This window comes from Tyto alba, unplaced genomic scaffold (genome assembly GCF_018691265.1).
Source record: "Tyto alba isolate M040663 unplaced genomic scaffold, T.alba_DEE_v4.0 Super-Scaffold_1, whole genome shotgun sequence".
Classification (NCBI taxonomy): Eukaryota; Metazoa; Chordata; class Aves; order Strigiformes; family Tytonidae; genus Tyto; species Tyto alba.
In genome coordinates, this window is record NW_024881261.1 from 10,917,026 (window position 1) to 10,944,108 (window position 27,083).

Here is a 27,083-nt window from a genome sequence, read left to right on the forward strand (position 1 = left end):
TTTGAAAAATATTAGTACTTAGAAACTGGAATTATGCAAGGAATTTAGCTGTAACAACACTATTTTCTACGTAACTGAGATTTTTCCAAGCATAGATGTTTTTTTCTTTCAGTACTTTACTCCATCCTACACTCCACTTTCTTTCCTTGATCTTCTGCTGAATGCCATCCTTGGGTTTGGGCTGTTGGTTCCTTCCTCTTTCTCATGTTATTTTTGCTCCTTAGCTCTGAGGACAAGCTTGCATTCTTTCGATCACGTAACTCCTAGTGCTCTGATGCATTTCTTCAACACACACTTACTTCTCTTTGTCCATAAACAGTGTCTAGTTCTGAACTCTCCTGTTCCCTATCGCCTGGGAATATGGAACTACCAGTTCCCCTGTCTGCCTACACAGAGAATCAGGACAGCAACAAATATATGCTGACAGAAAATTCTCCCACATCTGAGAAGATTAACAACATTCACTACTGGTCCAGAAATTTCCCTCTCTTGGAAGCCACTGTTTAGCCAGTAGGTCATATGCACTTCCTACAGGGGAATGGCATGAGATTGTCTCAAAATTTTAATGCAAGTTTTTTTATCCTAACATTTCTCAAACTTTAAAATATTGCAACTATCTTCTAATGAATACATTTCTGTGCGACTCATCAACTTGGCAGAAGCACAGAGAAGTGACAGTCAGCTGGATTTCCTGGCTGAAAGTATAAACATTGACTCCCCTCCCCTGAAGGAATAAACTGCTGCCAGCAACCCAAGAAAATTCACTGTTCTCCAGTGAATGAAAAATACTGCCACTAGTTACTTATTTCTCCCCACCCTGGAGGAACTGAGCTGCCGACAATTAACACAGAATTTTCTTACGCTCTGGAATCCCTTTGAACTTTTTCAGGCTTTTAGAGGAAACAGTTTTGTCTCTATGTAAATCTATTCAATGCAAATCCTAATCACAAAAAAGGACTGATAACTGTAGCAGAAGCCCCTAGACAAGGGAATTTTGTTAGTTTGCATCCATTATTTGAAAAATGTAGTATTTATAACCGATTTGTACAAAAGCCAAGAAGAATTTAAGTGCAATAGAAAAGAAAGCACAGAGACTAAGAAATGAAGTGCACATGAGATAAACTACATTCAAAAACCCCATGGATTGGAAATTACATTGCTTTTCATGTTACTGCCCACATTACAAGCCGTCTTAAACAAACCATCATTTTCCACTCTGAGTATACTTGAATTATAATTTAAGTATTAATTCTGATGATCCACCAGTCATTCCTTGATAAACAGGATTAAAAGCTGATTATTTTGCTTCCAGCATTAACACTCACAACGCTTAATGGCACAGAAACAATTCAGATCGAGGGCAAAGGGACAGAAGGCTAGCAACTTGAATTTTGGTATGAGACTGCTACAAAAAGGAAAGCTTCTCTTCCCCAGTTTGGTTTTCATCCATGCACAAATACAGGAAGACACACGCAAAACTCATCTCTTACACTAGTCAAAAACATCCTCTCAGTTGCCTGAATAATTGCACTATTACATTTTTAAAATTCTCATAGATGCCTTCTTTATGTAATATGTTAAAAACTCACGAAATCAGCTTCAAGTTTTCCCATTTCTTGTTTGTAGCTTCTCATTCGACTGCTGTACATTCCTCGGCTTTGAGGTGGTATCTCTCGAACTTCAAGTTCCATCTGCTCAAGCTAGCAAGTAAAAATAAAGGAGAGACATGTAAATCAAAAGGTAACTAAAGCAAGGATGAATTTGCCTAAATTGTGCACAAATACTAAGCGATATTCCTTCTTCATCAAGAATAATGTTGCTTATTCTACAATATATAAAATTATCAAAATTTTTACATAGCCTTAAGTCAACAAACAAGTGACAAAAGTAATATTATTAACACTTAGAACAAATTATTCTAGTCACACATTTCTGGATTTCAATTCCAAATGTGATGAATACATTTTATTACAAGAAAATAGTAAAACTGAGGTTAAATAACTTTCTGCAAATGAGCTTAGTTCAGAAGAAAACCTATCTCCATCTAGCTATGTGGTTTTGGAAACCCTTGGCTGAAAAAGGCATTTTATTTATTTTATATGCACACACACACGAGTGTACATATATACATGCATATGTGTGTATATATATATACACGTTTAAAATTTTATTTGCCACCAGCCTCTATGTTTAATAAAATAATTCTTGTTCTTTTAAATAATGCTTACTCAGCAGTATTACAAGGCTCACCTGGTTGCCTAAATCTACATTCCAGATCTGCATGTAGGTATATTAAATATCTGAATTTCAGGGTTTAATGACAATACTATCCAAGAACTTGTATATAGTCGTATGCATTAAAACGTCAGAGACAGAATATAACTTTCAAAAGCTTCTTTTAATTATTCTTGCATGTAGGATACTAACGGGCCTAAAACACAAGAATATGGCACAGAGGTACAGAAAATCAAAAGAAGCTATAAATTAGGGCTGAGCTACCTGCTAATTACCTGCCCACTGGGTCAGGGAGCCTCCTCTACATGGTGCTGCCTGTTTGGGAATTCTATTTTGCACATCTCAAGAATCTCTTACCTGCCTTTTAAAATCTTTCCAACTTACTTAGATAAAAGACTACCTCTCCTTGGTTGCTGTAGGCACCTGAAACAATATTTACTTACCTCCTACTGATCTCAGTTGAGCAATATAGCATTGGAACAGAAATGTTTTTCAATTAGGATCCCAAGTTACTGGTTACAGGTCTTCACAAGGGACAGCTACAGTTTACTCCTATGTAATCACTTGCTTACACTTTGAAATTTCATCCTCATATCATAAGAAAAGCATCTGAACTTAATCAGTAGAATTACCAGATACTGAAAAGTCATTCCACCTGATTTATTCTGATTATACAAAATTAAATTCAATAATAAACCGTAAAGAAGATTTTAATTAAACAATCAGTAATGAATTGAAAAGTACAAAGCAATTTCTAATTCTACCAGGTCTTTGGCTCAAGCTTAACTTTCCAACTGGGTTTTATAAATTAAACCAATAGCTGGAATTAATGGCTTCTTATCAATTTCATCTCAATATATTTAATCTCAAATGTTCTATAAACATAGAAAGCATTCTTCATATTTATATAATTGTATGTGCAAAGTCAGGATATTTTAATGAAGTCTCAATTCTTATCTATTATATAAAAATGAAAACATCTCCCAGTGAATACAGAATTTGCAGCAAGGATCAGACCACAGTCCATAAAATCCAAAACGTTCATTCTAAGAAGCGTAGGGTCCAAGGAAAAATGATGTATGCATATTTAGGCTGACCAGTGTTTAATGCCTATTTTTGTTTCATCATGAGATTAAGCGGGTACACTTTGTGGCTGGGCTGATAAATTTCCATGAGAAGTCAATGCAGAAGATAGTGGTCCAAGCAAGTGTGAACCTGAATGCAACCTAATTTCATGCATCTTCATTTTCAGGCCTCAATGGTCATAAAATCATATTTTTCACACACAAGAACAGAACTATATTCAACTTTAAAATAACCTTGCACTTAAATCTCAAAACATCTGTAGAAGATCAAGTTTTCTTCAGAAAACCTTCAAGCTCAAACTTCTGTTATTGCTTATGTTCAAACTTGCAACCACTGTGGTGAAGCTGAGCACTCTGGCACCGAACTCTTGCCCAAATTCATAAACCAGTCCCCATCCTTAAGGCTTCTCAGGGTTTTAACCTAGTAGGTTGGCTCCTAACAATATCCACTACACTCCCATCACCGAATACAGCATAAAGCAGAACAACCACTGGTATTTCCATTCAAAAATAAAATAAAGTAAGGTAGTGCTGCTAATGTCCATTGAGATCCCAAAATAAATCTCCCCCACCCACAGGAACTTCTCCACATGAACATGCTCTGGACAGTTGCTAGCATTTTATCAAAGTTGTAAGCTTCACTACTTTATTCTGACTCTAAAGTCCTGGAACTAAGATAGAGATCTACACTAAAACCCACAAATGTCTAAATAAGAATAGCCTAGCATTTGCAACACTAAATTTATGTGCATTATTAAAAAGCCAAGTGTCTAGATAAGAATAACCTAGCATTTGCAGCACAACAATTTTGTAATGTGTCCCTCATAAAACATAAAGGCAAATAACACACTGACAGTTTTTTCTTCTTAAAAGTAGAATTTCACTCAAAAATGCTAATTCTAGCTCTTCTAGCACAATGTTAGATTTTATACTCAAAGAATTTCTCTAGGGTTATCACAACATTCACTTTGCTTAAAAACCTGGTAAAAATAACATTCAGATAGTCCACACGGGATGTAGAATTACTGGATCTCTCTCCAGCGATCTCTTACTCAACCAGCTTTGCCTTGAAAAAGGACTGTGGGAATCGGCAAGTTTTGGTGTCAGTTCTGCACACAGATCAAATCAATTACACCAATGATTTTACCCAAACAAAGCAGACAGCGTTTTAAAACAAGCAATGGTTAGTCAATGTAAATAAATTATCTCTATAATAATATTTATAATACATGAGAGTGCTATTTCCTAGCTAAGTAGGAAATAAAATCAAAATCAGCTAAACCCAGCTTTGACTACTCAAGACAATGACGCAAACCAATGTATGAAAACTACCAGTAGTAAGGAATTTGGTTTATTTTTATTTTCTACTATAGCCTTTAGTTTAAAAGAGGATCCTTTTAATCAGTTCTGTTATTAGCAGGTTTGTTCAAATTGATTTTTAAATCCAAGCCTTGACATTAATCACAAACATGTTAGGTAATTGCTTTAAGCCAATAATTGAATTAAGCACCTGTCTAGAAGCATTAACAACAAGATCTAAAACAAAAGCGTGAAAGAAAAGCCAGTACATTAAATGAAGTTCATCATTAGGATAAACATACAGATACAGGTTTTACTTTTTAATCTTATAATATATACTAATTTAGATGATTTTTTTCTGACATAAGGAGAGAAGTAATGAGCCATTGACTCAATTTCTGCTCCTTCCAATCTCACTTCAAGTAGGAAACCAAATTCTAATGATTTTTCATGAGACCACCCATGCCACAATTTCCCTGTACTGCTATGCTTTTTTGGCATGTCAAGTTGTAGTGAAAAGTAGAGGAAAAACCTTTCTAGATTTTTACTTTCTTTCAGCTGTCTGAATATGAAAGTGCCTAAAAGGCTTTAATATATCTTCAGAACACCCTCATGACAGTAATTTTACCATGTTTCTCACTGAGAATACTAAATTAGAGAGGTTAGGCACCTTGCCATCCTCACAGGGTAAACCTGAAGGGAGTCACGCCAAGAAGCAGCTTTCCTGGATGCTACTTCCATGATCTGGACTATAAGATTAATCCAATTCTTAGACTAAAAGCACCAGGTATGTCAACAAACACTCTAGAGACCTTTCTCTTCCTATGCTGCTTAAAAAAAAAGAAATTAATTTCAATATTACTGCTTAGTTAGTAACCAAATCATTGACCCAAGTTGCTCAATTATAAGAACTTTCAGGCTAGGAGAACTAATTTCCTTTCCCTATCCTAACAATCAGATTACATTTCTGACACTAGATAGACCACACTCATTTGCAAGCAATAAGCAAAAGCAACTTCAGGCAAGGAACTATTGTCCGTGAGGGAAAAAGTCAATCTCAGCTGTCACCAGCATCTTTGTTCAGTTACTCCATATCTACAAAACTTTACTTTTATACTCCATCCAGAGGGAGGACATGACAGGCTGTAACAGGAACAAAATTAAAAAAAAAAAAGTCACAGTTGCTTAACACATATTGCTTTCTTCTGTCACTGTGGACCACTAACTAATGCTTGGTTAACATATATATTCTTCTCAGATCAGTAATCCATGCTACCATTGCACCCTTGACCTCAAGCAACTAAATATATTGATGCCTCACTTGCTAAAAGAGAAAAAAAGATCTACTGCTCTATAAGGCAATCAGACTGATTAAATCAAATAGATGCATGGGTCTTACAAGAAAAAACAACACAAAACAAAACACCAGTACAGGTGTGTAAATATTTAATTCAGCTCCTAAAGTAAAAGACCTAATCTACAACTCAAAGCCTGTAGCAGCCTGTAATAGCTTACAGCAATAATGCAAACTTTAAATCACTTAACACAAGATTAAAATGGATACACTCCTCTTGGGTATTCCTTATCCTCAAATAAGAACTATTTCAAAAATATTATTTCATTTTCTAATATGTTATTGTTAAGTATTTTTTGGACATCATGTGTGTTAAATGTTACCACTAAAGATCCTATTATTTTCCCTAGGAATTTGCAGTTAACATATGAAAAGCCAAAACGTACCAGTTCCCTTGCTTCTTCGAGCTGTTTCTCAACATTTGCAACCATCTGCTTCTTCTCATCTGAAATAAAATTGTGAAAATACCAATATAATTGTGCTCTTACCATTAAAGAAAAATACACCATTTCAAAAGCTTACATATATCAGTTAAAACTGACTCAAGGGATTTATTCTGTGTGACATCATCACACACTGTGATACCTACCTTAGTTAAAAAAAAAAAAAAAAAGTAATAAAGAGAGACTGGAGAATGCTGGAAGTCGTCTGCTTTGTTATGCAGCATTTGCTAGTTAGGAAAGCAGTTACAGCTGCTGCAGGTGTAGGAGGTATGCCTCAGCAGATGCTTGCGTAAGAAGGCACATACTTACACCAAACGGGAAAAAAAATATGGTTTAAACACAAAGTCTTATTTCTTTGCAAAATATGAGATGCACAAAAACAAGCATCCCACTTATAATGAAGCCAGATATCGAAGAACGATGAGATTTCTATTCCCCTACTCCTATGCTGGGTCTAGAATAGTTTCTTCTGCTTCAACAAAACCAAAATGAAATGCCATGTGAACTGCACGAAAATCACTGTCTTCTAGTAGCAGTAAAAGTGAAAATTAGTAATAAAAGATGAAAATTTAAAAAAATTAAAATCAGTTATAAGCTATATGTAGCAATCATCATCTGCCAGGTTCCCCAAAAAGTCTATATCCCAGCAACAGAGAGAATGTCTGACTTTCGACCTGCTGCTAACCATACATTCTCAGTCAGAGAATCCAATATGAACCGAGAACTGAGATTCAGTGTCACACCTGCCAAATATTCCAGTTCCTTGACCACTTGGTTTGTTACAGCATGAAAGGGGACTTTCTGAGTAATATCTAGTCACTGGATAATAAAAAGTCCCCACATTGCTTAATCACTGTGGGCATTCAGGAGCTTCAATACTACCATTTGCAATGCCTTTTGCATCACCTTGTTCCCCTCTCATGGCCACATCTTCCATCCTTCAGACTGTAGATCCACCCATTGTGTCAATGAAGTAAACAACAAAACTCTGAACATACAATCTTTTATACCACTGTTTGTTTGAAACCAAGAGCATCATGAGACATCTTTGCTGGTGGTTTGCCTGATGAAGCAGATAAATAGTGAATTATACAAAAGTATCTCCAGTCATTGCTCCTCAGAGATCATGAGTCTATGTTGGCACAAGGGACTTTATTGTCTACCTTTACACTTCAGTTTTCTTTTTTTAGCCTGAATTCTTTGGCTTCTCTTCCACATGATCTCTTTGTACCCTAGAATTGACATATTAAAGACCAAAAGGAACTATCTGATGATCTCATTTGATCCTCTGCATGCCACAAACTTCTTGAATTTGAAGAGATACCACCTTGATTTAATGTCTATAATTTATTAAATATATATAATTTAGCTTCTCACAGGCTGAAATGCTTTATTTTTAAAAAAACTTAGTGCCATAGGCATCCCTCATCAGGGGATGCTGAGATAGCAACCAAAATAGAATTTCTGCTACATGAAGTAAAACAAGCCCTTAAAACAACCTTCCTTAAAAGCAATTGAACTACTTCCAAATGGACTATATTGCTACAGAGTTTTTGGTGAAGCATACCCCACTTAAGCACTTTGTGTTTCAGCTGAGTCCCCCCATTGCTGTTCCACAGTATCCTGCATTACATTTGTATGGGCCTATCCAACTATCTCCTCATTTACCTAAGATACTCTACACTCTCATTTAAGGACACTTGAACATCATGATCTGTCCTTCAGTTACATACACTGGAACTCTGGCTGCAGAAAGGCTCAGGTTCAGTATTATCTTTCTACCCTTAAGGTAACACAGGATCTTTGAAAATAAACAGCTGTCTTCTGAGGATACATCATCCCATGCAAGGCAGATTCACAAGAACAAATCATATGCACTGGGTTATCATCCAAGAAGCTGCCACAGTATTGTAGAACATGTGGGTAATTCATTTACAGTCCAAAAATAAGACCAAAGTCTGAGGTCTTTCCCTAAGGGAAAATTCTTCTTCCAGAAGCCCAAGTTCTCAAGCATGTGTTATAGCCAACTGGAGAGGCAGCAAAGACTCCCTCTGAGATTGGACTGGATAAGCAAGTGGCCCAGGGCTAGTGACCTTGACCTAAAGTTGATACTGCCTCAGGCTCTGACTCTACTATACCCTATATGAAAAAATCAAGCTGTTTCTGCATGGCAGCAGTAAGAACTGAACAACACTGTGTCTGGCAAAACATAGCTAGAATAAAATCTTGACTAACACTGAAGCCCACTGAGTAAAGGAAGCCCTGCCAGTGACACAAGGGAGGAGGCACTTGAATTCCCCCACAAATTAAGTTAGGGCTCACACCTAAGTCCTCCCAAACAGAGTTTCCCTTCTTAACCTTGGATGAGACCCAGAATTTCATCAAGTAATTCTCTGTACAAACCTAAAGCCATGGAAAAAACAGCATCTTTCTTGCAAATCTGGAATTCACACTGTCACATCTGTTGGATTCTACAACAGCAGAAGATGTAGGAAATGCTCATTTCTGTGCAGCACTTTTAGTTCTCTGCTAGCAATGTCTTTCTTTAATTCCACCACCAGGTTCTCATGATGGCACCCAAACCAGAAAATGTAATGGTTAGTGATTTATCTTCCTAACATAACTAAACCCAAACAAAAAGAGACTCTGCCACTTGTTTTCCTGCACATTTTGATTCTCCTACCCAGGACCTCAAAACACCTCTGTTCTTCCCTTCATTTGGAAGCAGGCATGATGACGACAGACAAAATGAAAAACAATGTAAGATAGAAAACACACAATACCGTTTTATTAAAGCCAAAATAAAATTTAAAAATATAGCAGCAAAAAATATATGTACTATAGCAATTTTAGTATTTCCCTGAGTTTTACTGGACTACAATTTCCATACAGATTAAGTAACCTGAAATTTAGGGATATATATAGGGGCTTGGATATTTCATGCTGTACGAATTCTGTGTGTACTCGTGACTACAAGAATTAACTAGCACTCCACTGACCAGTAAGATCTTACCTATCCACAGAGGCATTAAACTAAGGACCTTTGGTAGGGAAACTCATTAGCACACAAGGAGGTCTGGCTGAATGAAACTGCTCCCATAAAATTGGGGAGGTATTCAAATGATCTTCAGTGGTTTAGATAATTAAACTTTAACCCAACTCCAGAGTTGCATTTCAATATCATCCCAGATATATAATCACCCAGCTGATGACCAGAGCAACTGCTGGGAGTGAGGCCTACTGACAACAGGCCTTTGCTGTTCCTTCAAACACAGATGTGTGAGCAGGCACATGGCAACACTGCGGCACTGCAGCTTTGGAGCAGTATCTTCGTGGATTTCCAGGAAAGCAGCCGAACTTGTTGCAACTGCTGATCTTCTAAGGTACACAATACCACGTAGTCCTCAGAGCAAGAAGGGGTGGCAGGATCCATCAGGGTCACTTTGGTAAGGAAAAACAAGCTGACCAAAGTATAAGTATCACCCGCTTGGTTTCATTTTCTTCTCTTCCTCTAGCTGCATCCATGCAAAATCCTGGTGGGAATATGCTGCCTGAAGCCACTTGCCCACAGGACTGCCAATACCTCTAGGCCTGTTGTTGATATCAGCAACAGAAACACAAAATGCTACAACACTGACAATAAAAAAACACTCGCTGGAATGGTTTTCAAACCATTTACTTCGAGTTTCATTGCCACAGTTAAGCTAAATAAATAACTTATTTCACAGTCAGAATCCCCATAGAAAGGAAGGCACAATATCCCCAGTCTGACTTGCTTGGAGACTGTAGATGAGGTCAGAGGAAGTTACTCAAAGTAAGAGAAGCTTGCCACTAATCTAGTAGATCAGGACAAACAAGTTATGATCCAATTAAAGAACCTCACATTACTAACTGTATTACTTAGTAGTTTTCAGTCTGCTTACTTGATCATTTCCTTAAATACACTTCCATCATATGAAATAATGAAAAGGGTATTTTATAACTTTTTATTTATCTTAATTTATAACTTTTTTTCTTAATTTATCCTTTAAAGAAAATAAAAAGCAATGCTTCATCAAATGTATCTAAATTTAGAATACAATTTTTGTCTCCACATTGACAGATAGAATGTCATAACAGAAATATTGCGTGTAGCTTGTATAATTTAATTGGACAAATCAACAAAATATGGATAAATATAAAAACTGGAAACAAAAGTGTTTTTTTCCTTCAGGTAAGGACTGTAAACAAAGAAACCTGTTCTGTGTTTGTACAGAAGGCTGTATCACTTTCTTAAAAGAAACAAGCTTTTACTACATTCTCCTCAGTTCTTTCAGCCTTGCCCTTGCATTAGTCACTCTTTTGTCCCCCAAATTACAGCAGTTATAGAAAGGCAGAAATCTGCCTACAAATGTAGAAAGATAACACAGCACTAGTTTGATCTCACAATGAATGACGAGATTAAAAAAATCTGGACCAAGACTGAGTCGTCTCATTGCTTGTGGAACTGCTTCTTTCTATTAGCACATGCTGAGGAAGAGACTGAGTAACAAAGGGCTTCAGTTCATAGCTCACGTGCAATTTTGCTACACTGGCTGAGGTGGTTTACATGTTCACTACTGCCAGAAGTTACTGTCCAACAGCAGAGACAAATGGAACAATATTTGCATTTCTCTCTTTGGGTTATAAAACTGGGTTCAAGAAGCGCAACCTGAAACGGAGGCAGTAAACACCAGTACAGGGGTGCAACAGAAAATTAAAGGTGGAACTTCCTTCAGCTAAATCTGTTGGAGACTGAAATACAGTGCTTTGATTGCCCAGTAGAAAATGCAGGTAGCAAGTATCAGAAGAATGACAGCACTCAAGCCTAAAACCACCACAACCCACAGGCTACTGTGCTGGGAAAAGACTAAGTATCACCATTTGTACTGATAAAACTGTCTTTCAGATCAAGCAATCAGAATTTATATACATTTTTGGTCAAATCACAAGACAGATGTTTCTCTGAAACACCAAGGAACATTAACAAAACACATCAGCCAATGATCTTCATTCTTCAAAGAATCAGCGGCATCACAGAAAATCTATTTAAAAGCCATTTCTCTATTTAGAACACTTTAATTCTCCAGATGATGTTTGCCTCAACAGAAGACATTTCTTCCCAAGACGTTCTATTGTCCCTGCTGCTTATTGCTTCAGTAGCATCACAGTGCCTTTGTTACATTTCTTGCTGAACTATTTATGCATTTGTGACAATAAGATTGTTTGTTGAGCCATCATCCTCCTAGAACAGAAGACAGCATCAAGTCCTGACAACACTGAATGCAGGCATGTTGCAAAAACAATTAACCAGTATTTCTCCAAGTCAAGTGAACACGAAGCTCACAGCAAGTCGATCCTGGGCAGCAGAAGGAAATAAACCAGTCACTAGACTTCAGGAGATCTCTCTGTATTATGCAGAAGTAGCACAAGTCCTTACACCTTTCATCCTGCTTCTTCCAGCGTGGAGGAAGAAGGCCATCAGCAATCTCTCTCAAACCTCTGCTGCTGAAAACTGCCACCTCATGTGCATCTCTCCTCACGTCCCCCTCCCACCTCATAATCCTCTTTTTGAGGCTCTCCCAGCCATCTCCACAAGAACTAACTGGAACTTCTGGTGATGAAGAAGGAAAGATCTTGCAAATATTCCTATTAAGAAACAAGGGAAAAATGTGTATTTAAAATATTTCTGATTACAATGTTCAGCATAGTCAGAGATTATGTTTTTTTCCAGGTGGTCAAATGCCTCTATTAGCTAAGACTGCAATATTTTTTTAAATCATACATTATTTTTTTGCTGATGAAAAACAGAATAGCAGTGAAAACTGAAGCAATGCACTCACTCATAATTGTACAGTGCAAGAAGTAGCTATAGTGCAAATCAGTCCAAACTATGTACGGCCAGCCTCAAATCCTAACATGGAAAAGCCACCTCTTAAAAAAAAAAAAAACATTAAAAAGTTAACCATTGTCTTATCATGAGGCCATTTAGCCCAGTACCACGCTACTAGTCCCATTCTTTCTCCTTTGAAAGAATGGCAAAATCTTAAAAAAACCCTTCTAAAGGTCACATAAAAGAATCATTATTTCAAAGCCTGCTGCTTTGAGGCTATGTCACTGTTTAAGACAATACTCTTTAAACATCTTGTATTTAAGCTCCAAAGTCTCCCTAAGTGAATAATGGAGACTGATTCAAGGGAAGGAATATGGAAATCCACTAAGCAGAATAATCTTCCTACTATTGAACAGACACTGATGACTTCCAAAATCTATACCATTAGGAAATTAAATCTCTATTCCTTTTCCATAAATCAGTGTATCATTACTGATTTTCAGAAAAGGAGCCAGAAGTATATTTATGATGTCTCCCTGTTCCTACAAGAGGTCCTTAAATTTACTCTGTTTAAAAGTGAACAACCCTTTGTGAAGCAGAGAAAAATAGTGCCTTGATTAAGTACTTTACGTTAGTGAGGAATCCTCTGCATCCTTTCAGTAAATTGTTCCAGTGGCCGTTTACAGGTTAAATACCATTTCTGAGGAGACTAAATTACACCAGTTCTAAATTTCAATCACAGGAACTCTGGATCTCTCCCTTCTTCATCTTGTAAGTCTCCATTACAAAAGAGCAAAAGCTTTCTACCTCATAAGTACCTGCAGACTGTGACTCAATCATCCTCCCCTGTCCTTTTTCTTAAGGTCAACAGCAAAATAGCTGTTAAGATGATGAAAAAGCATCGTTTCCTGTCCTTTAATCATGCCTATGATTGGTCACTGAACCCCAATTTATCAGAAGACTTTTTAACTTCCTAAAATTAGAATTGGACATAACCTTCCAGAATCAGACAGATTTTTACTCAAAATCCCCATTTATTCATTTTAGATGTTGTTTGGACCTCTGAATTAATGTTGCACTGAGATCATATGCTTCAGTTGACCACCTACCTCAAAGCCTATTTAGAGTCACTACTTCATCACTTCATGATGCATTTCCCAACCTAAAAGTAGGATGATATTCTTTGGTTCTGGATGCATGGTATTTTTTCTTTTAGTCACGTGGAAAAGTATACCACTAGTATGGGTTTATTCCCTCCTTATATGATATCCACTCCTGTGGTGTAAGTATGATAAAGCTTTGGCAAATGTGCATAGGAAGCAGAGGCAGAAATATTTCATGAACTGAAACAGAAGAGGCATTGAGCTGAGTTACAAGAGGGACAGATGAGAAATCCACTAGTTTCAGCTTCTCTCTGTCTCATGCTAGGAGTCCTATAGTAGGGCACCGATTCCTATGTGCTAGAAGATTCAGCCAGACTAGTTAAGGAGACTACCAGTTTCAGCTTTCTAACCTAACACTCCTCTAGACGTTATTGTCTCTATTGCAGGGATACGTCATGAATCAGGCCATGAATGTTACAGGCTACTGACAACCACATTAAACTAAACAAACACTGATTTCTTTGAATCTACTCCTACATGCGAGTCACCGCAGTCAATTTCTGAAATCAAATGTTTTAACAGTAAGCAGCAAAAACACGGATTCGGATTAAATCACGCACAAATTCTGTCTATGCCACATGAAAAAGACTTGATTTCCATTATCGATGCTGTGGCACGACCACAATAACAAGCGTTCAGCAGCAATGCTGGTACAGGAGACACCCCGCCAGCGCTGAGCCCTGCTCTGCCCCAGCCCTCCAGCGGCGCTGGCAGAACTTTGCGTGGCCCCACGGCAAGTCAGAAGGGAAGGGCTGATCCTTACAGCTGACCAGCGAACAGCGTTCTGGGAGGGGGTTCCTAACGCATTTCATGAGAGAGCTCGCTGCTCGAACAGATGTGCAGCCGGGGCAGGGAGATGGATCCTGACTCTGCTGTGTGAGGAGGGGCGAGAACGCACATTCGGGTGGCGGGACACGGAGACAGGCCATGCTCAAAACACACCAGCACCTCCCGCCACCGCCCCAAGCGCTCGCCGCTGCGAAGCCGGGGGCTCCGGGAGCCGGGGAGGCTCTGGCAAAGGAGCGGGACGGGCCTGCGGAGCGCAGCGAGAGCCGTGAAGGCGGAGAAGCAGCGCGGGGGGGAGCGCAGCCCGCCGGGCGAGCCGCTCCCCCCCCCCCCCCACACCTACCCCCACCCGGCCGCCGCCCGCCGCTCACCTCCTAACAGCTTCGGCACCTTCCCGATCTTGCCCGTGATGTCGGCCGTCAGCACCGCGAAGTCCTGCTCGTAGCTCTCGAAATCGGAGGACATGGCGGCGCCGGGGGCGGGGGGGGGGGAGGCCGCGGCCCCCGCTGCGCTCCGCGGAGACACCGCGCTCAGCCGCGCCGCTTCCGCGTTCTGCTGCGCGCAAAGGCGTCCGTCCCCCGCCTCGCCGCCGGTTCCGGCGAAACTCTCCGCCCCCTTCCCCGCTGCTCAGGCGCTGTAACCAGCCCGGCTCCCCGCTGCTGCCCTCCCCCGCCCCCCGGAGCGCTCGAACGGCAGCCCCGCCACAGAGGAGGCGGCGGCCCCTGCGCGCCCCGCGGCCTTTGTCGCCCCGCTCCTTCGGTGGAGCGGCGGCGGCGCTCCCGGCGGGACCCTGTTTCCCGGCGGGACCCTATTGCGTGCGGACTGCCGGGGGCGGGCTCCGCTCCCCTCCCCGCCGCCTCCCCCTTCCCCTTCTCGGCGCGGCCCGGCCTCGGCAGCCCCGGGCGTTGGGTTGAGCGCGGCGGGAGCCATGCGGGGCGGCGGCGGAGCGGCGGCGGCGGCGGCGGCGGGCGGGCGGCGGTAGCAGCGGCCATGGGCGGGCTGCGCCGGGCGCGGCGGCTGTGCCACTGGGGGCCGCTGGTGGCCCTGGCCGTGGTGGCCGTGTGCTCCGCCACCGCCATGGCGGACGCCGCGCTGTGGTACTGGCCGCTGGACACGGCCGGGGGAAGCGTCAACTTCGTCATGCTCCTCAACTGGACCGTCATGATCCTCTACAACTACTTTAGCGCCATGTTTGTCGGCCCGGGGTACGTCCCTCTGGGGTGGACGCCGGTAAGCGTTGGCTTTCGATCGCTTCCTCCCGGGCCCGGGGCGGGAGCGGGCGGGGTGTGTGGACACGCACGGACACACAGCGGCGGGCTGGGCGGCGGGCCTGCAGCGACCAGCCGCCTCTCCCTTGGTGCCTCCTTTGCCCTTTCTCCCCGAAGAACGCCGCCGGCCCCTCGGGCCGCTCCTTTCTCCTTATCTCGTTTGGACGCCTTCGCTTTCCGCCTCTCTCCCCCTCCCCGCGTTGCCAGTGTGCTCCGGCTTACTCCATCCCTGCCTTGTTCCGTGGGCCGCAGCGGTCCGGGGCTGGACGGTAGTGCCGCTTTCCCGGCAGCAGGCGTTATCTTCCGTCGGGGCTGCGCAAAGCCAAACAACAGGAAACAAGCGCTCTTAGCCGGGAACGAGAACTTCAAGGTTATCCGCACGCCTGTGCAGACGCTTTACAAATAAAGTATTGAAGGCTTTACTGCTAGTAATAACAAGAACTTCATTTGGCTTTTTTTTTTTTTGTTCATGTGAGCCATAATTAACTTTTGTTCAATACAGTATTATAAGTCAAGGTAGAAGCCTGCATTTCATTTGCTTCAGTAATCTCTTGGAAGAGTAGTACTCAAGGACCAGAGTGATACAAGTTCAGTATCTCAAGGCAGCTGGCCAAAGTTTGTGTTCCAGTGCCATGATACAAACATTAGTAATAATCACATTTCTACTCGTGGAATATTTTTCAGGACAGAGTCTAGTGAGCAGAGAATCCTGATGTAGTCCCAGCAGGACAACTGGGTATTCCACTTCGTAAACAGATTTTGGCCAGTGTTACTACTTGCTATTTACAAGTCTCTTTGTCTTTCATCTTGGGTTGGGGGGTGTGTGTGTCAGAGAGAGAAAGGGTGGCAAACAAGAGCTAGTTGAACGTTAATGCTTACCAGTACAGTATCTTAGTAGTAAGCCTAGAGTGGCTCATGGTATAAAATGGAGAGACAAAGTGCACGAGATTTTTTTTTTTTTTTAATTATAAAGGCCTCGTTCATTTTTTTCACTCTCAGAACTTCACTATGACACACTACTTGTACAGTTGCTATTTCTGATGGAAGAAGTGTTTATTTCTTTCAGCAACCTCCACTTTCAACAGTGGGAGATGGCTGTGTTGATAGCCAAGAGATTATTTCTTTTTTTTTTTTTTTTTTTTTCCCTAGCCACCTACTATTAAATTGGGTTAGGTTATGAAACACACCCTCTCAGAAGAAAGCAAAGATGCTTAGGTTAGGAAAATGCCAACATACTCGTTGCCAGCAGAATTATGTATATGTCTAACACGCCTATTCTTCTGTTTAAAGGAAAAATCTCAGGATTGCATGTATCTCCAATACTGTAAAGTGTGTCAGTCTTATAAGGCACCGCGTTCACACCACTGTCGAAAGTGTAACAGGTAACTGTCTTTCTTGAAAATTGTTTTAAGTCCATATTAAAGCAGCTTCAAATCTAATGACAAGCTATTATTATAATTTGTTCTTCCAAGTCTTGTGCATATTTAAAAGATTTCCATATGAGCACTATACCAGTTTCAAATATTTACACTGTCTAGTTGTATGATTCCTACATGGTTTTACTTTGTTTTAGTTTAATAAATAAACTGTCTTTAAAATTTTCCTTTTAGCTTGAAATCAGTTCCTCTTAAGAACTCCCTGACACTGTTAACAAAACATGGCAGTACTGTTTCAGGGAAGTGAGCCTCTGTAAATACCTAAAAGTCTTTCAGTCCTTTGTAAGTTCTGAGTCCAAACATTCACCTACTCAGGGAGCAGAAAAGCCTATTCTGTCATCTTTCCAAATGGGAGTTAAATGTTAATTTGAGTGGAAATTTTGGACTATCCTTTACTCTTCACTAAAGGGGATTTTTTGAGGCGAGTCTGCATGTTAAGTGAACTGATAAGCCTTTTGGGTCAACTTAAAAAGTTTGTGCCTTGCAATGTGTTAGTCTTTCAACAGACGTGTTCTGAGGTAAAGGATGCTTTTATTACAAATAACTGCAGTGGAATTTAGTGCAGCTTGGAAAAAGCAAGCCACTTCAGCTGTCTGCAGTGCAGACTGTACTTGCATTTATTTTGGCTTTACTGGGCAGGTCCTCCTCTGAAGGACTATTAGAGAACATGTTAAAAGGATGTTGCAACATACGCATTCATTTGTTATTTTTATAAACACAAGATATGCAATCAGTGTGCTTTTCGGAAGTAGAGACTGAAACTGTAGAGCAGTGCTGTAATTTGGCTACATCATCCTAAGATTTAAAATTAGACTCTTTTCCTTGAGTGACAATCTTTACACTGAGGACTTAGTAGGAAAATGGCAGCAGATCCTGATGATTGTCTTTGCAGGAGCAAGTTCTTTAAATAATTTGTCTTTTGTCAAATAAGCCAGAAGAAACTGCAGCACATTCTCCAAAACATTTTGCTGATACGCTCTAAGAATTTTCTGCCTCCTCAACTTGGGCCAAAGTGACTCATTCTGCACATACTCCTTGCCTGTTTCAGTGAAGTAGGTAACTTAAACCATCACTGAAAGTCTTCTGTGCTATGGCAAGTTTCAGTGCATGCATGGAGTCACTTCATGTGGCCCACCTGAACAGGGTGAGGTTTCTTGCTAAGATATAGGAACTTTTTCAGAAACACTTGTGCTTATGATTACATGTTCAAGAACTTGCACAGTGGCAGTTGAACATATGCTAATGAAAAATAACTAATTCTTTAAAGGGGAGAAACTGAACTTCCTATTGGAAATGGACTAGCTTAAAAGATAATGAAGTCAGTAGTTCTAAAACAATTAGTTTATTTCAGGGGGAGCTGGATATTTGTGCAATTCAATCCTTTGTTTATTACTTAGGTTTGGTGCAGATGAATTGCAACATTATAACTAGTGACTTTTACACTTGTTAAGTTAAATCATCACAATTTGGGATGTAGACAAACCTTTGATCAGGTATTTTTTGCACCTGTAAGCTACACCAAAATAACCAGCTTTATATTGAATAAAAGAGTGTCTCTGTTTACATTTGTTAAATAGATTTTTTGAAAAAGACTTTGAGTGGTGTGAGGTCAATATGTAGCAATTCAAGCCTTCAGAGGGTCTACTGCTGAAAAGAAAGACACATTAATACACTTCTGTCTACGTATCTCTATATGTTCTTTCTGCAAGCAGTTCATGGGGGATTTGATATTTCCTTTATTTTCCTGGTGTGCTTATTAAAAAAAAAATGGCAATAATATCCATGCTTAATTATTGTGTTAATAGTTCTAGGCCTCTGTCTTCTGGCTCTGGAATACGGTGTTTATTAGCAACTAGCAAGTTTGAGTAAAGAGGAGGAGGGATGATTAGGGAAGGTAGGACCTGGGTGCACTTTCTGTTTCATTTTCTTTCATTCTACAACATGAAATATCATTCTGGGTAGCAACAAAAAAAATGACTGTGTTGATCTGTTGGAAATTGGTATGTTTAAATGAAGGAATAGAGGTTGAGTAGTAGAAAGTTTGCTGTCCTTTTGAGCTTTTTGAAAAACATCGTATATGTCCTGTATATTAATCGATATTTGTTATTCACAGATGTGTCATGAAAATGGATCACCATTGTCCTTGGATCAACAACTGTTGTGGATACCAGAATCACGCATCTTTCACTCTGTTTCTCCTCTTAGCTCCACTGGGATGCATTCATGCTTCCTTCATATTTGTTATGACTATGTACACTCAGCTTTACAACAGAGTAAGAAAACATAATTAAATGCTTAAAATATTAAGTTGGATGGATAGTTTATTTCCGGAAGTATGAGACAATTTTGTTCCTGAGAAGCATGTGAAATTCCTTGTTAGTGTTTCAACATGTACTCTCAGTTCTGCTCTCCACCTGTGAGAAGTATGTTTATTAATTGGAGGAGGATTCAGAGAAAGCTGTTTCTATTTTCTTTTTTTTTTTTTTTTTCCCTGTTGCTTGTCATAATCACTGGGAGTTTCTTAGAGTTTTACATTGACTGAAGACAGTTTCTGAATAGCACTTTATAGAGAGACAGGCTGTGTTTTGGCTGGCACAGAAACTAGCTGCTAGTTTTACCAACACACAAGCTAGATGCTATTTATTTTCTTTTGCTTGCCACTCTTTAAGAATTGTATCCAATTCTTCGAGGGAAAAAAAAAAAAACTGCATTATTTTTGGAACTAAAAATAAATTATATTGGATTTGGTTTTAAATGGAAAAATTTAACTGCAGCAACAATGAGCAGAGCTTTTTCTGAACTACATCCCTTATCTCAGATCCATGGTTAAGATTATGAGCTTTGATTTCAGCCTTTGTGTTGCATTGAAGAGCTTGAAAACATCAACTGAGCGTAACAGATGAAGGCCGCATGTTGAGAACTGCTATGTGCTAAAGCTTTCAGAGGAAGGCCTGTAGCATTTCCTTTGAAAATGGATACTGTGCTATGCAAACGTTTTCTGTCTGAAACTTGTAAATGCATTTTTGTTAATGTGCCAGAGTCCAGATTTTTGGGGCCTAAAGTGCGGAACTTGCAACATAGCAATTTTGGTGTAGTTTTCCATCTAGAGAAGGCCTACATGTAGCAAAGAACATATTACTGAAGCAGAAAAGTCTTTTGAATACATTTTTTTTTCTTCTTTTTTTTTTTTTTTTTTAATTAATCCACTTGCATGATAAACCTGTCAGAAATTGGACTTGTACCTTCAGAGCCAAATTTCTTACTAGTAACTTGTTTTGTTTCAGCAGTTGGAATGTTCTAGAGCTGAATGGTATTCTCCCTTCGCAGATATCTTTTGGGTGGAGTTCTGTAAAGATTGACATGAGTGCAGCCAAAAGAGACCCTCGACCCATTATTCCCTTTGGACTGTCTGCATTTGCTGCATCTTTATTTGCCTTAGGACTGGCATTGGGAACAACTATTGCTGTTGGTATGCTGTTTATTATCCAGGTAAGTTTATGGCTTCTGTTACAAAGAAGTTAAAAGCAGTAAGTTTTGTCTGGTTGTGGAGCAGAAACAGAATTCAAGATTGAGATAGGAACAGTTGTTTAGAGCTTATTTTGCTGTGGAACTTTTCCAGGGTTTCATGCTGTTTTCTCCCAGTCCCTCTCTTGTTACCGCATGTTTTTTTTTAATTATTTTTAATGGGAGAACTTGAAGATGAAAATTTAATGAACTAAGAAAGCACGAGGTGAGGTTTATAAACTCACTGGAAAACGCAAAATACTTGGTATTTCAGGAATACATGGCCCTATCCCTGAAAATAGGTATAAACATGCCTGATGTATTACTTCAAATGTTTGAGGTCTTTGGAAGGAAACAAAAATACACATTTTAAACATAACCTGAAATAGTGTGTCATACTAAGTGTGTAATTCTGGAGGATAACATTAGCATGTATCTATGCTGAATCTTAATTTGAATGCTTTATATGTTTCAATTAAGCCTATAAAAGTTGCTTTGTTCTTTAAAGAAAAATTAGTTTGTTAAATGAAGTTTTCTTTGTCTAACTGATATTTCTGCAGAAAATCAACGCTAATTTCACCTAACGCTTTTATTTTAGATGAAAGTCATTTTGACAAATAAAACTTCAATCGAGTCCTGGATTGAAGAAAAGGTAAGCTTTTATTACAGTAGTCTTGTACTGTATTCTTACAAAGTTTATTCTCCATATTTATCAATTTCTTACTTCACTTCTCTGGATTTAAATCAAAGGTGGCATTTCAATTCACTAACTTAACACCTGTAACTAGCTTTTTCCTTGCTGTATCTAAATTCACTGAAATACATGAGAAATCATTTGACTGCATAGATTTTTCTTGTCTTTTTTTGTTTGGGAATTGGTGTGAACATAGAAAAATATTTGCTTTTAAGGCACTTAGCTTATTACTTGGAATATGTGGGTGCTTTTGTCTGAGACTGGAGCTGTCCACTTTTCATTATGCCTGCCTGTGTCTTTAATTGTTCACCTCCCCTACCCATTCTAGGTGGCATGTTTTGGCTCACGATTTTCCTCATTTCCTACTTCTGCAATTAAACTTGGGAGGATTTTCCTTGATTATGAAGAAATACTAGAAAACAATGAGATACCCAGTCTTCTTTAAATTCTGCTTTGATTTCCATATATTTATAGAGATTTTCACAAGATTTTTCAAAAGAAATATAGCCAAGCGACAGAAGCTAAGTTTAGAGGAAAGAAAACTGACTCAATGTATAAGTCCACAAATATTTTATTATTGTCTTGTTGTCTTCCTTTTATTCTCTGTCAAAATTAGCATGAGGATCTTGACTGTGTATAAGTACCTAAGTATTGTAATGCCTTCTCTTTGCACAGAATCTAGATTGGCTGGATCCTAGTCCTATTAGACCTTTGACTAATAGGGCAATGGAACATAAATGAAAGAAAACCCTGTTACAACTCTATATTAGAATTTAGAATAATCTGTTTAAATTTTTACTGTAAAACACAGGCTGCTGCTATGTCCCTTCTAAAAACTGAACACAGTCTGTAATACGGGAGTGTTTAATAAAATTACATTATTGCAACAGAGAACAGACTCTTCTGTGGATGCTCCACTAGATGTCATCATTACTGAAAGAATGAAAAGTTCATGACTTCAGAATGTGAGAGATTCAGAGCATGTCTGTATATGCAGTTTTTAGAGGTAGAACATTGAATTATGCTCATGATCATTAATTAAAGAGTCCTGAGCTGTGGAAGTCTTTGTATGTAATGGAGAAATAGGCCTTGAAAAAAAAGCCATAGAATAAAATCGGAGCATGGAGTGGTTTAATCAGTGTAGCCAGCTGACTCTGTTGTTAAAGTGTAAATGGGAGTGTCAACCCAAACCAGATGCACTTCCAAGTGCCATAATTGTTGTAAGCAGTTTTATAAGCCTAGGTTAGTATAGCAGAAATTTACTGCTCTGGCCTCGAAATGTTTGCCTTCAGGTCTCATGGACCCATACAGGGCTTATGACCTGGCCACCTTAATATTTGCTGCTTGACTGCAGTTTGTATAGTATGTTTTTTATGTACTGTATTTCTTAATTATTTTCCAAAGGCCAAAGACAGAATCCAGTACTACCAAACGGGTGAGACCTTTATTTTTCCCTATGACATGGGAAGTAAATGGAAGAACTTCAAGCAAGTGTTTACATGGTCTGGGATTCCTGAGGGAGATGGCCTGGATTGGCCAGTAAGAGATGGCTGTCATCAATACAGTTTGACGGTAATGGATCTTCAATGATACCTGAAGTTAATCGTCCCCACAATCCAGTTGTCCATTTTCCTTTGCAGAAATACACCAGCTTTTTAAATAACTAAAATAAACTGACTAGTAACACATATACTTAAGAAACAGGAGTTCTGTCAAACGTTCTCTCATTTTTGCTAGACTAAAAAGTTACACTTTTGTGAGTGCTTTTAAATGCTAATGGTATTTCCTGTGTTTGTTGAATGGTTTCAATATCTGACTTAATTTTGTGTTGAATACACAAGTCCTCTTAAACTAAACACTGCCTAAGTTTCTGTTTATAATCATTTGTAGATTGAGCAACTGAAACAGAAAGCGGACAAGCGAGTAAGAAGTGTAAGTATTGTGAAGTTTGGTCTGAAATTACTTTGAAATATCAGCATAAATAAATGAATGTAATTGCTGAGACTATTTTTTTCTTGATTTTAAACTTAGAAATTAAAGACTTTGTTTCCACACAGTGTGCTGCCACTGCTGCTTAATTAAACTTAGCAATTAGCTTTCTTTGCATTTGCTCCTTTGTTTCCATATGGTAAGAAGCATGATAATAAACATGACTGTGCTTCATTGTTAAGCAGTTAATTTAGCATTACAGTCCCTTTGACAGCTGTTGTCACTATGCTCAAATCGGACAGTATAGTTGAATTGATTTTTTTTCTTTTTTTTGGTATGAAACTGTCAGTAAGGCCATAACTCCTTACAATAATATATTGCCATGTTCTGCTCAAATTTCTAGGTCCGGTATCGAGCAGTGGAAGATTACAGTGGTGTCTGCTGCCCTGTGACTAAAGGCATTAAAACATTTTTCACAACACCGTGCACTGAAGAACCTAGAATTGCACTGAGTAAAGGGGATCTGATTTTAGCCACAAGAGGCTTAAAGTTAGTGGCTCTGCACCTTTATATTTGGTTAAAAGAAATACTGAGATAAGTTCTGGCATCTAATTATCTATTACGCTTTCTTCCCCAGACACTGGATGTATGGTGAGAAGATTCTCGACTCAGCTGCTGATGGTATGAAGCAGTTATTTTCACTTTTTCTGTTGAAAATTACAAATCAATTTTATAGTTGCATAGAAATGTGAACAATATTACATGTTCAGTTCTCAGAATGTATAATGACTGACCTTATTGGCGTTAGCTTCTCCCCCCTCTAAAACCACATCAGCTGTTTTTACTCTATCTGTCAGACCAAAAGAACACTCATCTAGTCATTTATTGAAGGTTGAGTGGGAAGAGGAACACTTCATATTCTAAGAAAAAATTAGATTTTTAGACTCTGAAGGGGTTAATGATGATTTATTGATATTTAAAAAGTGATCTTTATTAAACACATTCAGATTTCCTACCTAAACACCCCATATACATGTAAGACCTGGGATTACCCTTTTTGCATCTTAAAAGACAAGGAGATGTTATGCCCAGTTTGGGATCAGTTCCAAGGACTTTGACATGCATTTACAAAACTAACAACTACAGCTATCAGAGATGTTAAAGACTCCTGCTGGTCTACAGAGAGGCAACGTCACAGCCACCTGCATTTAAATTTTTACATTTTTTTACTTTAGCCCTCCTGCTTAGGACTGAGTTAAAATTTTATCTGCCAGAGGGTGCATTGGATTTTGTTGTCTCTTCCAAACAGTTGTCAATTAAATCTATGTACATTCTGTGTTGGCAAGAGAGAGGCAGCCAACAGTCACTACACTGAAAGTGTCCATGCTTTTCATGGGATGTCTGACACCTTCCTGGGCTAGAAGTGCTTTGGCAGCTCACTCCAATGGACTCTTTCAAATATCAAACCTAAGTGAGTCATCGAAATGATCATGATAATAGCTTGTACTACATTGCTTATTACGAAGATTAGCAGAAAATATCTGTGGTATATCAAATATTTTTTTAAAAATCAGATGAAATGTGGTCTGGGTGGGGAACTTGGTGTATACCGAGAGGCTGGATTAAAATTCAAAATAACATTGGAATTTTGGAGAACAAGGCTTCAAAAATAGGATGAGATTTGGTAGGCATGTATAGCAAAATGCTATAAATAAGCAGGAATAACAAGCTGCACTGTAAGAAGACAAAAAATTAATTATTAAGTAGCAGTTCTAAGGAAAAACAAGTCAGTTGTAATCTTAAAATGAGACATCATTTGCAAAAGAGAAAAAAGCATATAGCTTCCCAGATGCATGAAGTAATCCTTCCATCCTACTCAACATCGACAGAGACTCAGCTGAAATACTGCCACAAGTAAAAGCAGCTCCTGCATATCACGAAATAGGAAGATCAGCTGTGAAGAGTTGAGAGGGAAACAATAAGAATAATCAGAGTACTGGAAAATATGACTTGTAAGGGAAAGCTGAAAGAATTGGGATGGCTTACCTGGTGAGGAAAAAGAGATAGGAGAAAGCCAGGGTATGTGCAGATAGTCATCAGCTGTGTGGAAGTCTGTTGTCGGGAAGGTTGTCAGCTACTTCCTGTGTGTAGAAACAGGAGTTCTGAACTGGAATTACAGACAGAAAAATTCAGATAGGGTATTAGGAGAGATTTTCTCATTTTATGGAAGGTAGAGCAGTGGAAACTTTGGAGATACCTGAAAACAGTTTAGGCAGTGGAAGAGAATCCATGTGTCCCCAGACAGTGATGTTAGGAATGTCTTAGGTAACCTCTTGATGTTTCTTCCAGTCCTGTGTTTTTCCTCTGTAGTGGGTCATGTTTTGTTCTAAGTTAATGCAACTTTTCATGTCTTAAGGTGGAATAAGAGAACGAGGCTGGTTCCCTAGGAAATGTGTGGAAAAATGCCAATATGACTCTGAAACGGATCAACCAGTGGATGGAGAGAAGAAAAACAGATAGCCTTCTCATTTTTTTTAAATAAGAAATGGAATTTTTACTTCAGACCACAATCCTTTACTTGAAATTTTCTGTGTATTACTTTAGTCTTATGCAATGAATATGTTAGGGCAAGGTTTTCTTTTCCTCGCAGCTGAAAGGGTTGGATATGCCTGTGCCATGGTTTGCGTACTTTTTTTTTAACAATAAATAATTGAAGAAGCCATTCAGTGGATTGCCTTCAAAATGCATTTTTTTATCCCAAGTCAGGTTTTTTTCTGTTTAAATTGCATTCTGAGGTTTTTCCTCAACGGCATCCGATTGGGATGCATGCTGCCTATCTTTTGTATTTTACTTTCTCTGAAGCTGCCCCCCTGAAAACTATAAAATAAACCTCTGATTCAAATTCAAGATAAAATTTGTTACCTGTGACTTTTAATGATGTGAATTGCTCACCTCAAATAAATGATACATTCATATTCAGTTGTGGATTTACTTGTTCTTAGACCAACAAGAACTTGTTTATAGGCATGGGAATGTGAACTGACTGGGAAGTAAAGATTTCGCCGTTTTAAGTTGTTTTTCAAGGTTAGAAAGACTTCAGCTCTTGCTATAAGAATATTTTCTGCTTTTAGTGGCAAAAAAAATATAGCTAGCTGTATCTGCTCTCTGAAATGTGAGCATGTACCCAAGAGGCTGGAGTTCTTGATCCATCTTGGAGTGAAAGGAAGCAGTAGTACCAAGACTGAACATTTCTGTGAGCCTAGTTGCTACTAATTGATTAACACCTTTCCTAAAGCTTTTTTATTTAGCATCTGGTATGATTAGAAGGAAAACCTTAAAATGGAGTAACCTGTACCAGGTGCAGGCTTCCTAAATGTATCTTAAATGCAGCAAGTGGTTTTGTTCCCTCAGTCTAGTTGCATTTCACATGTTGAGAGTTTTTGCAAATTACTGTTTTAAGCTAACACGTGGTTTGCCTCCACCTGCATGAGTTGTCTCAGGTAGATGAGCATTTCTTAAACAGTATTAAGTGTATATAGAAATAACTACATACAAACAAGCCAGCATTACTCCTGTATGCTGCTACTCAGACCCTACCTCCGGTACAAAGCCAGGTTTCTGCTACCTCCAGCCTGCTGTGCCTTAGTACTGATGGTGGGCCAGAATCCCAGGCAGTTTGTGAGCTGGGGCAAGGAGGAGTTAGTGTTCAGTTTCAGTAGTTTGCAAGCAGGTGCTTTGCCCCTGTTGAAATCATACCACCTACTTTTAAGCAATGGGCTTCTGGAGGTATGGGAGTGTGTCTTACTCCTAGTTTCCCAGCTAGCAAGAGCTGAAAGGTCATAACTCAGCAGGATGCAGCTATTTTGGAATATGAGCAGAAATTACTATGAAAGCCTCCAGACTTCACAAAATACTCTTGGTCTCAATTGTAGTACTTTCTGTTCAGTGCCTGGAGTCTAGAACCAATCAAAGATTTCAAAACTAAGCTTGTCTTCCAGCTGAGGAAGCTGGCAGCTAAGGACCTCTTGATCTTGAC

General features: G+C 39.2%; 2 protein-coding genes across 8 annotated transcripts in view; one reads left to right on the top strand and one right to left on the bottom strand.

The window, feature by feature from the left end:
* The window catches only part of VTI1A (vesicle transport through interaction with t-SNAREs 1A), a 298,773-nt gene extending 283,965 nt beyond the window's left edge, over window positions 1-14,808 (bottom strand). For 4 of the 7 annotated variants that reach the window (XM_032988599.2, XM_032988598.2, XM_032988601.2 and 1 more), the window contains exons 1-3: window positions 14,588-14,803; window positions 6,360-6,418; window positions 1,590-1,700 (exon numbers count right to left, since the gene is read on the bottom strand). In XM_032988599.2, coding sequence (XP_032844490.2) covers window positions 1,590-1,700; window positions 6,360-6,418; window positions 14,588-14,681 — 264 coding nt within the window. In that variant the 5' untranslated portion in view covers window positions 14,682-14,803. Of the gene's footprint in view, window positions 1-1,589; window positions 1,701-6,359; window positions 6,419-14,587 lie in introns of all 7 variants that reach the window. The other 3 variants (XM_032988596.2, XM_032988597.2, XM_042787291.1) reach the window with 3 other exon arrangements.
* Window positions 14,809-15,062: 254 nt separating this feature from the next.
* On the top strand, window positions 15,063-26,022 carry ZDHHC6 (zinc finger DHHC-type palmitoyltransferase 6). The gene is made up of 10 exons (XM_042787258.1): window positions 15,063-15,446; window positions 16,775-16,866; window positions 19,034-19,193; window positions 20,248-20,409; window positions 21,023-21,076; window positions 22,523-22,690; window positions 23,009-23,050; window positions 23,451-23,596; window positions 23,685-23,728; window positions 25,464-26,022. Exons 1-10 carry the CDS (start codon window positions 15,207-15,209, stop codon window positions 25,565-25,567), a joined length of 1,212 nt encoding a protein of 403 aa, XP_042643192.1. The 5' UTR covers window positions 15,063-15,206; the 3' UTR covers window positions 25,568-26,022.
* Window positions 26,023-27,083: the final 1,061 nt, after the last annotated feature.

Bases quoted from the DNA above. Each gene is read 5' to 3' on its own strand.
- ZDHHC6 (XM_042787258.1), top strand. From the start codon at position 15,207: ATGGGCGGGCTGCGCCGGGCGCGGCGGCTGTGCCACTGGGGGCCGCTG. The intron at 21,077-22,522 runs GTAAGCTTTTAT...TATTTTCCAAAG, and splicing joins AGTCCTGGATTGAAGAAAAG to GCCAAAGACAGAATCCAGTA. The intron at 22,691-23,008 runs GTAATGGATCTT...AATCATTTGTAG, and splicing joins GTCATCAATACAGTTTGACG to ATTGAGCAACTGAAACAGAA.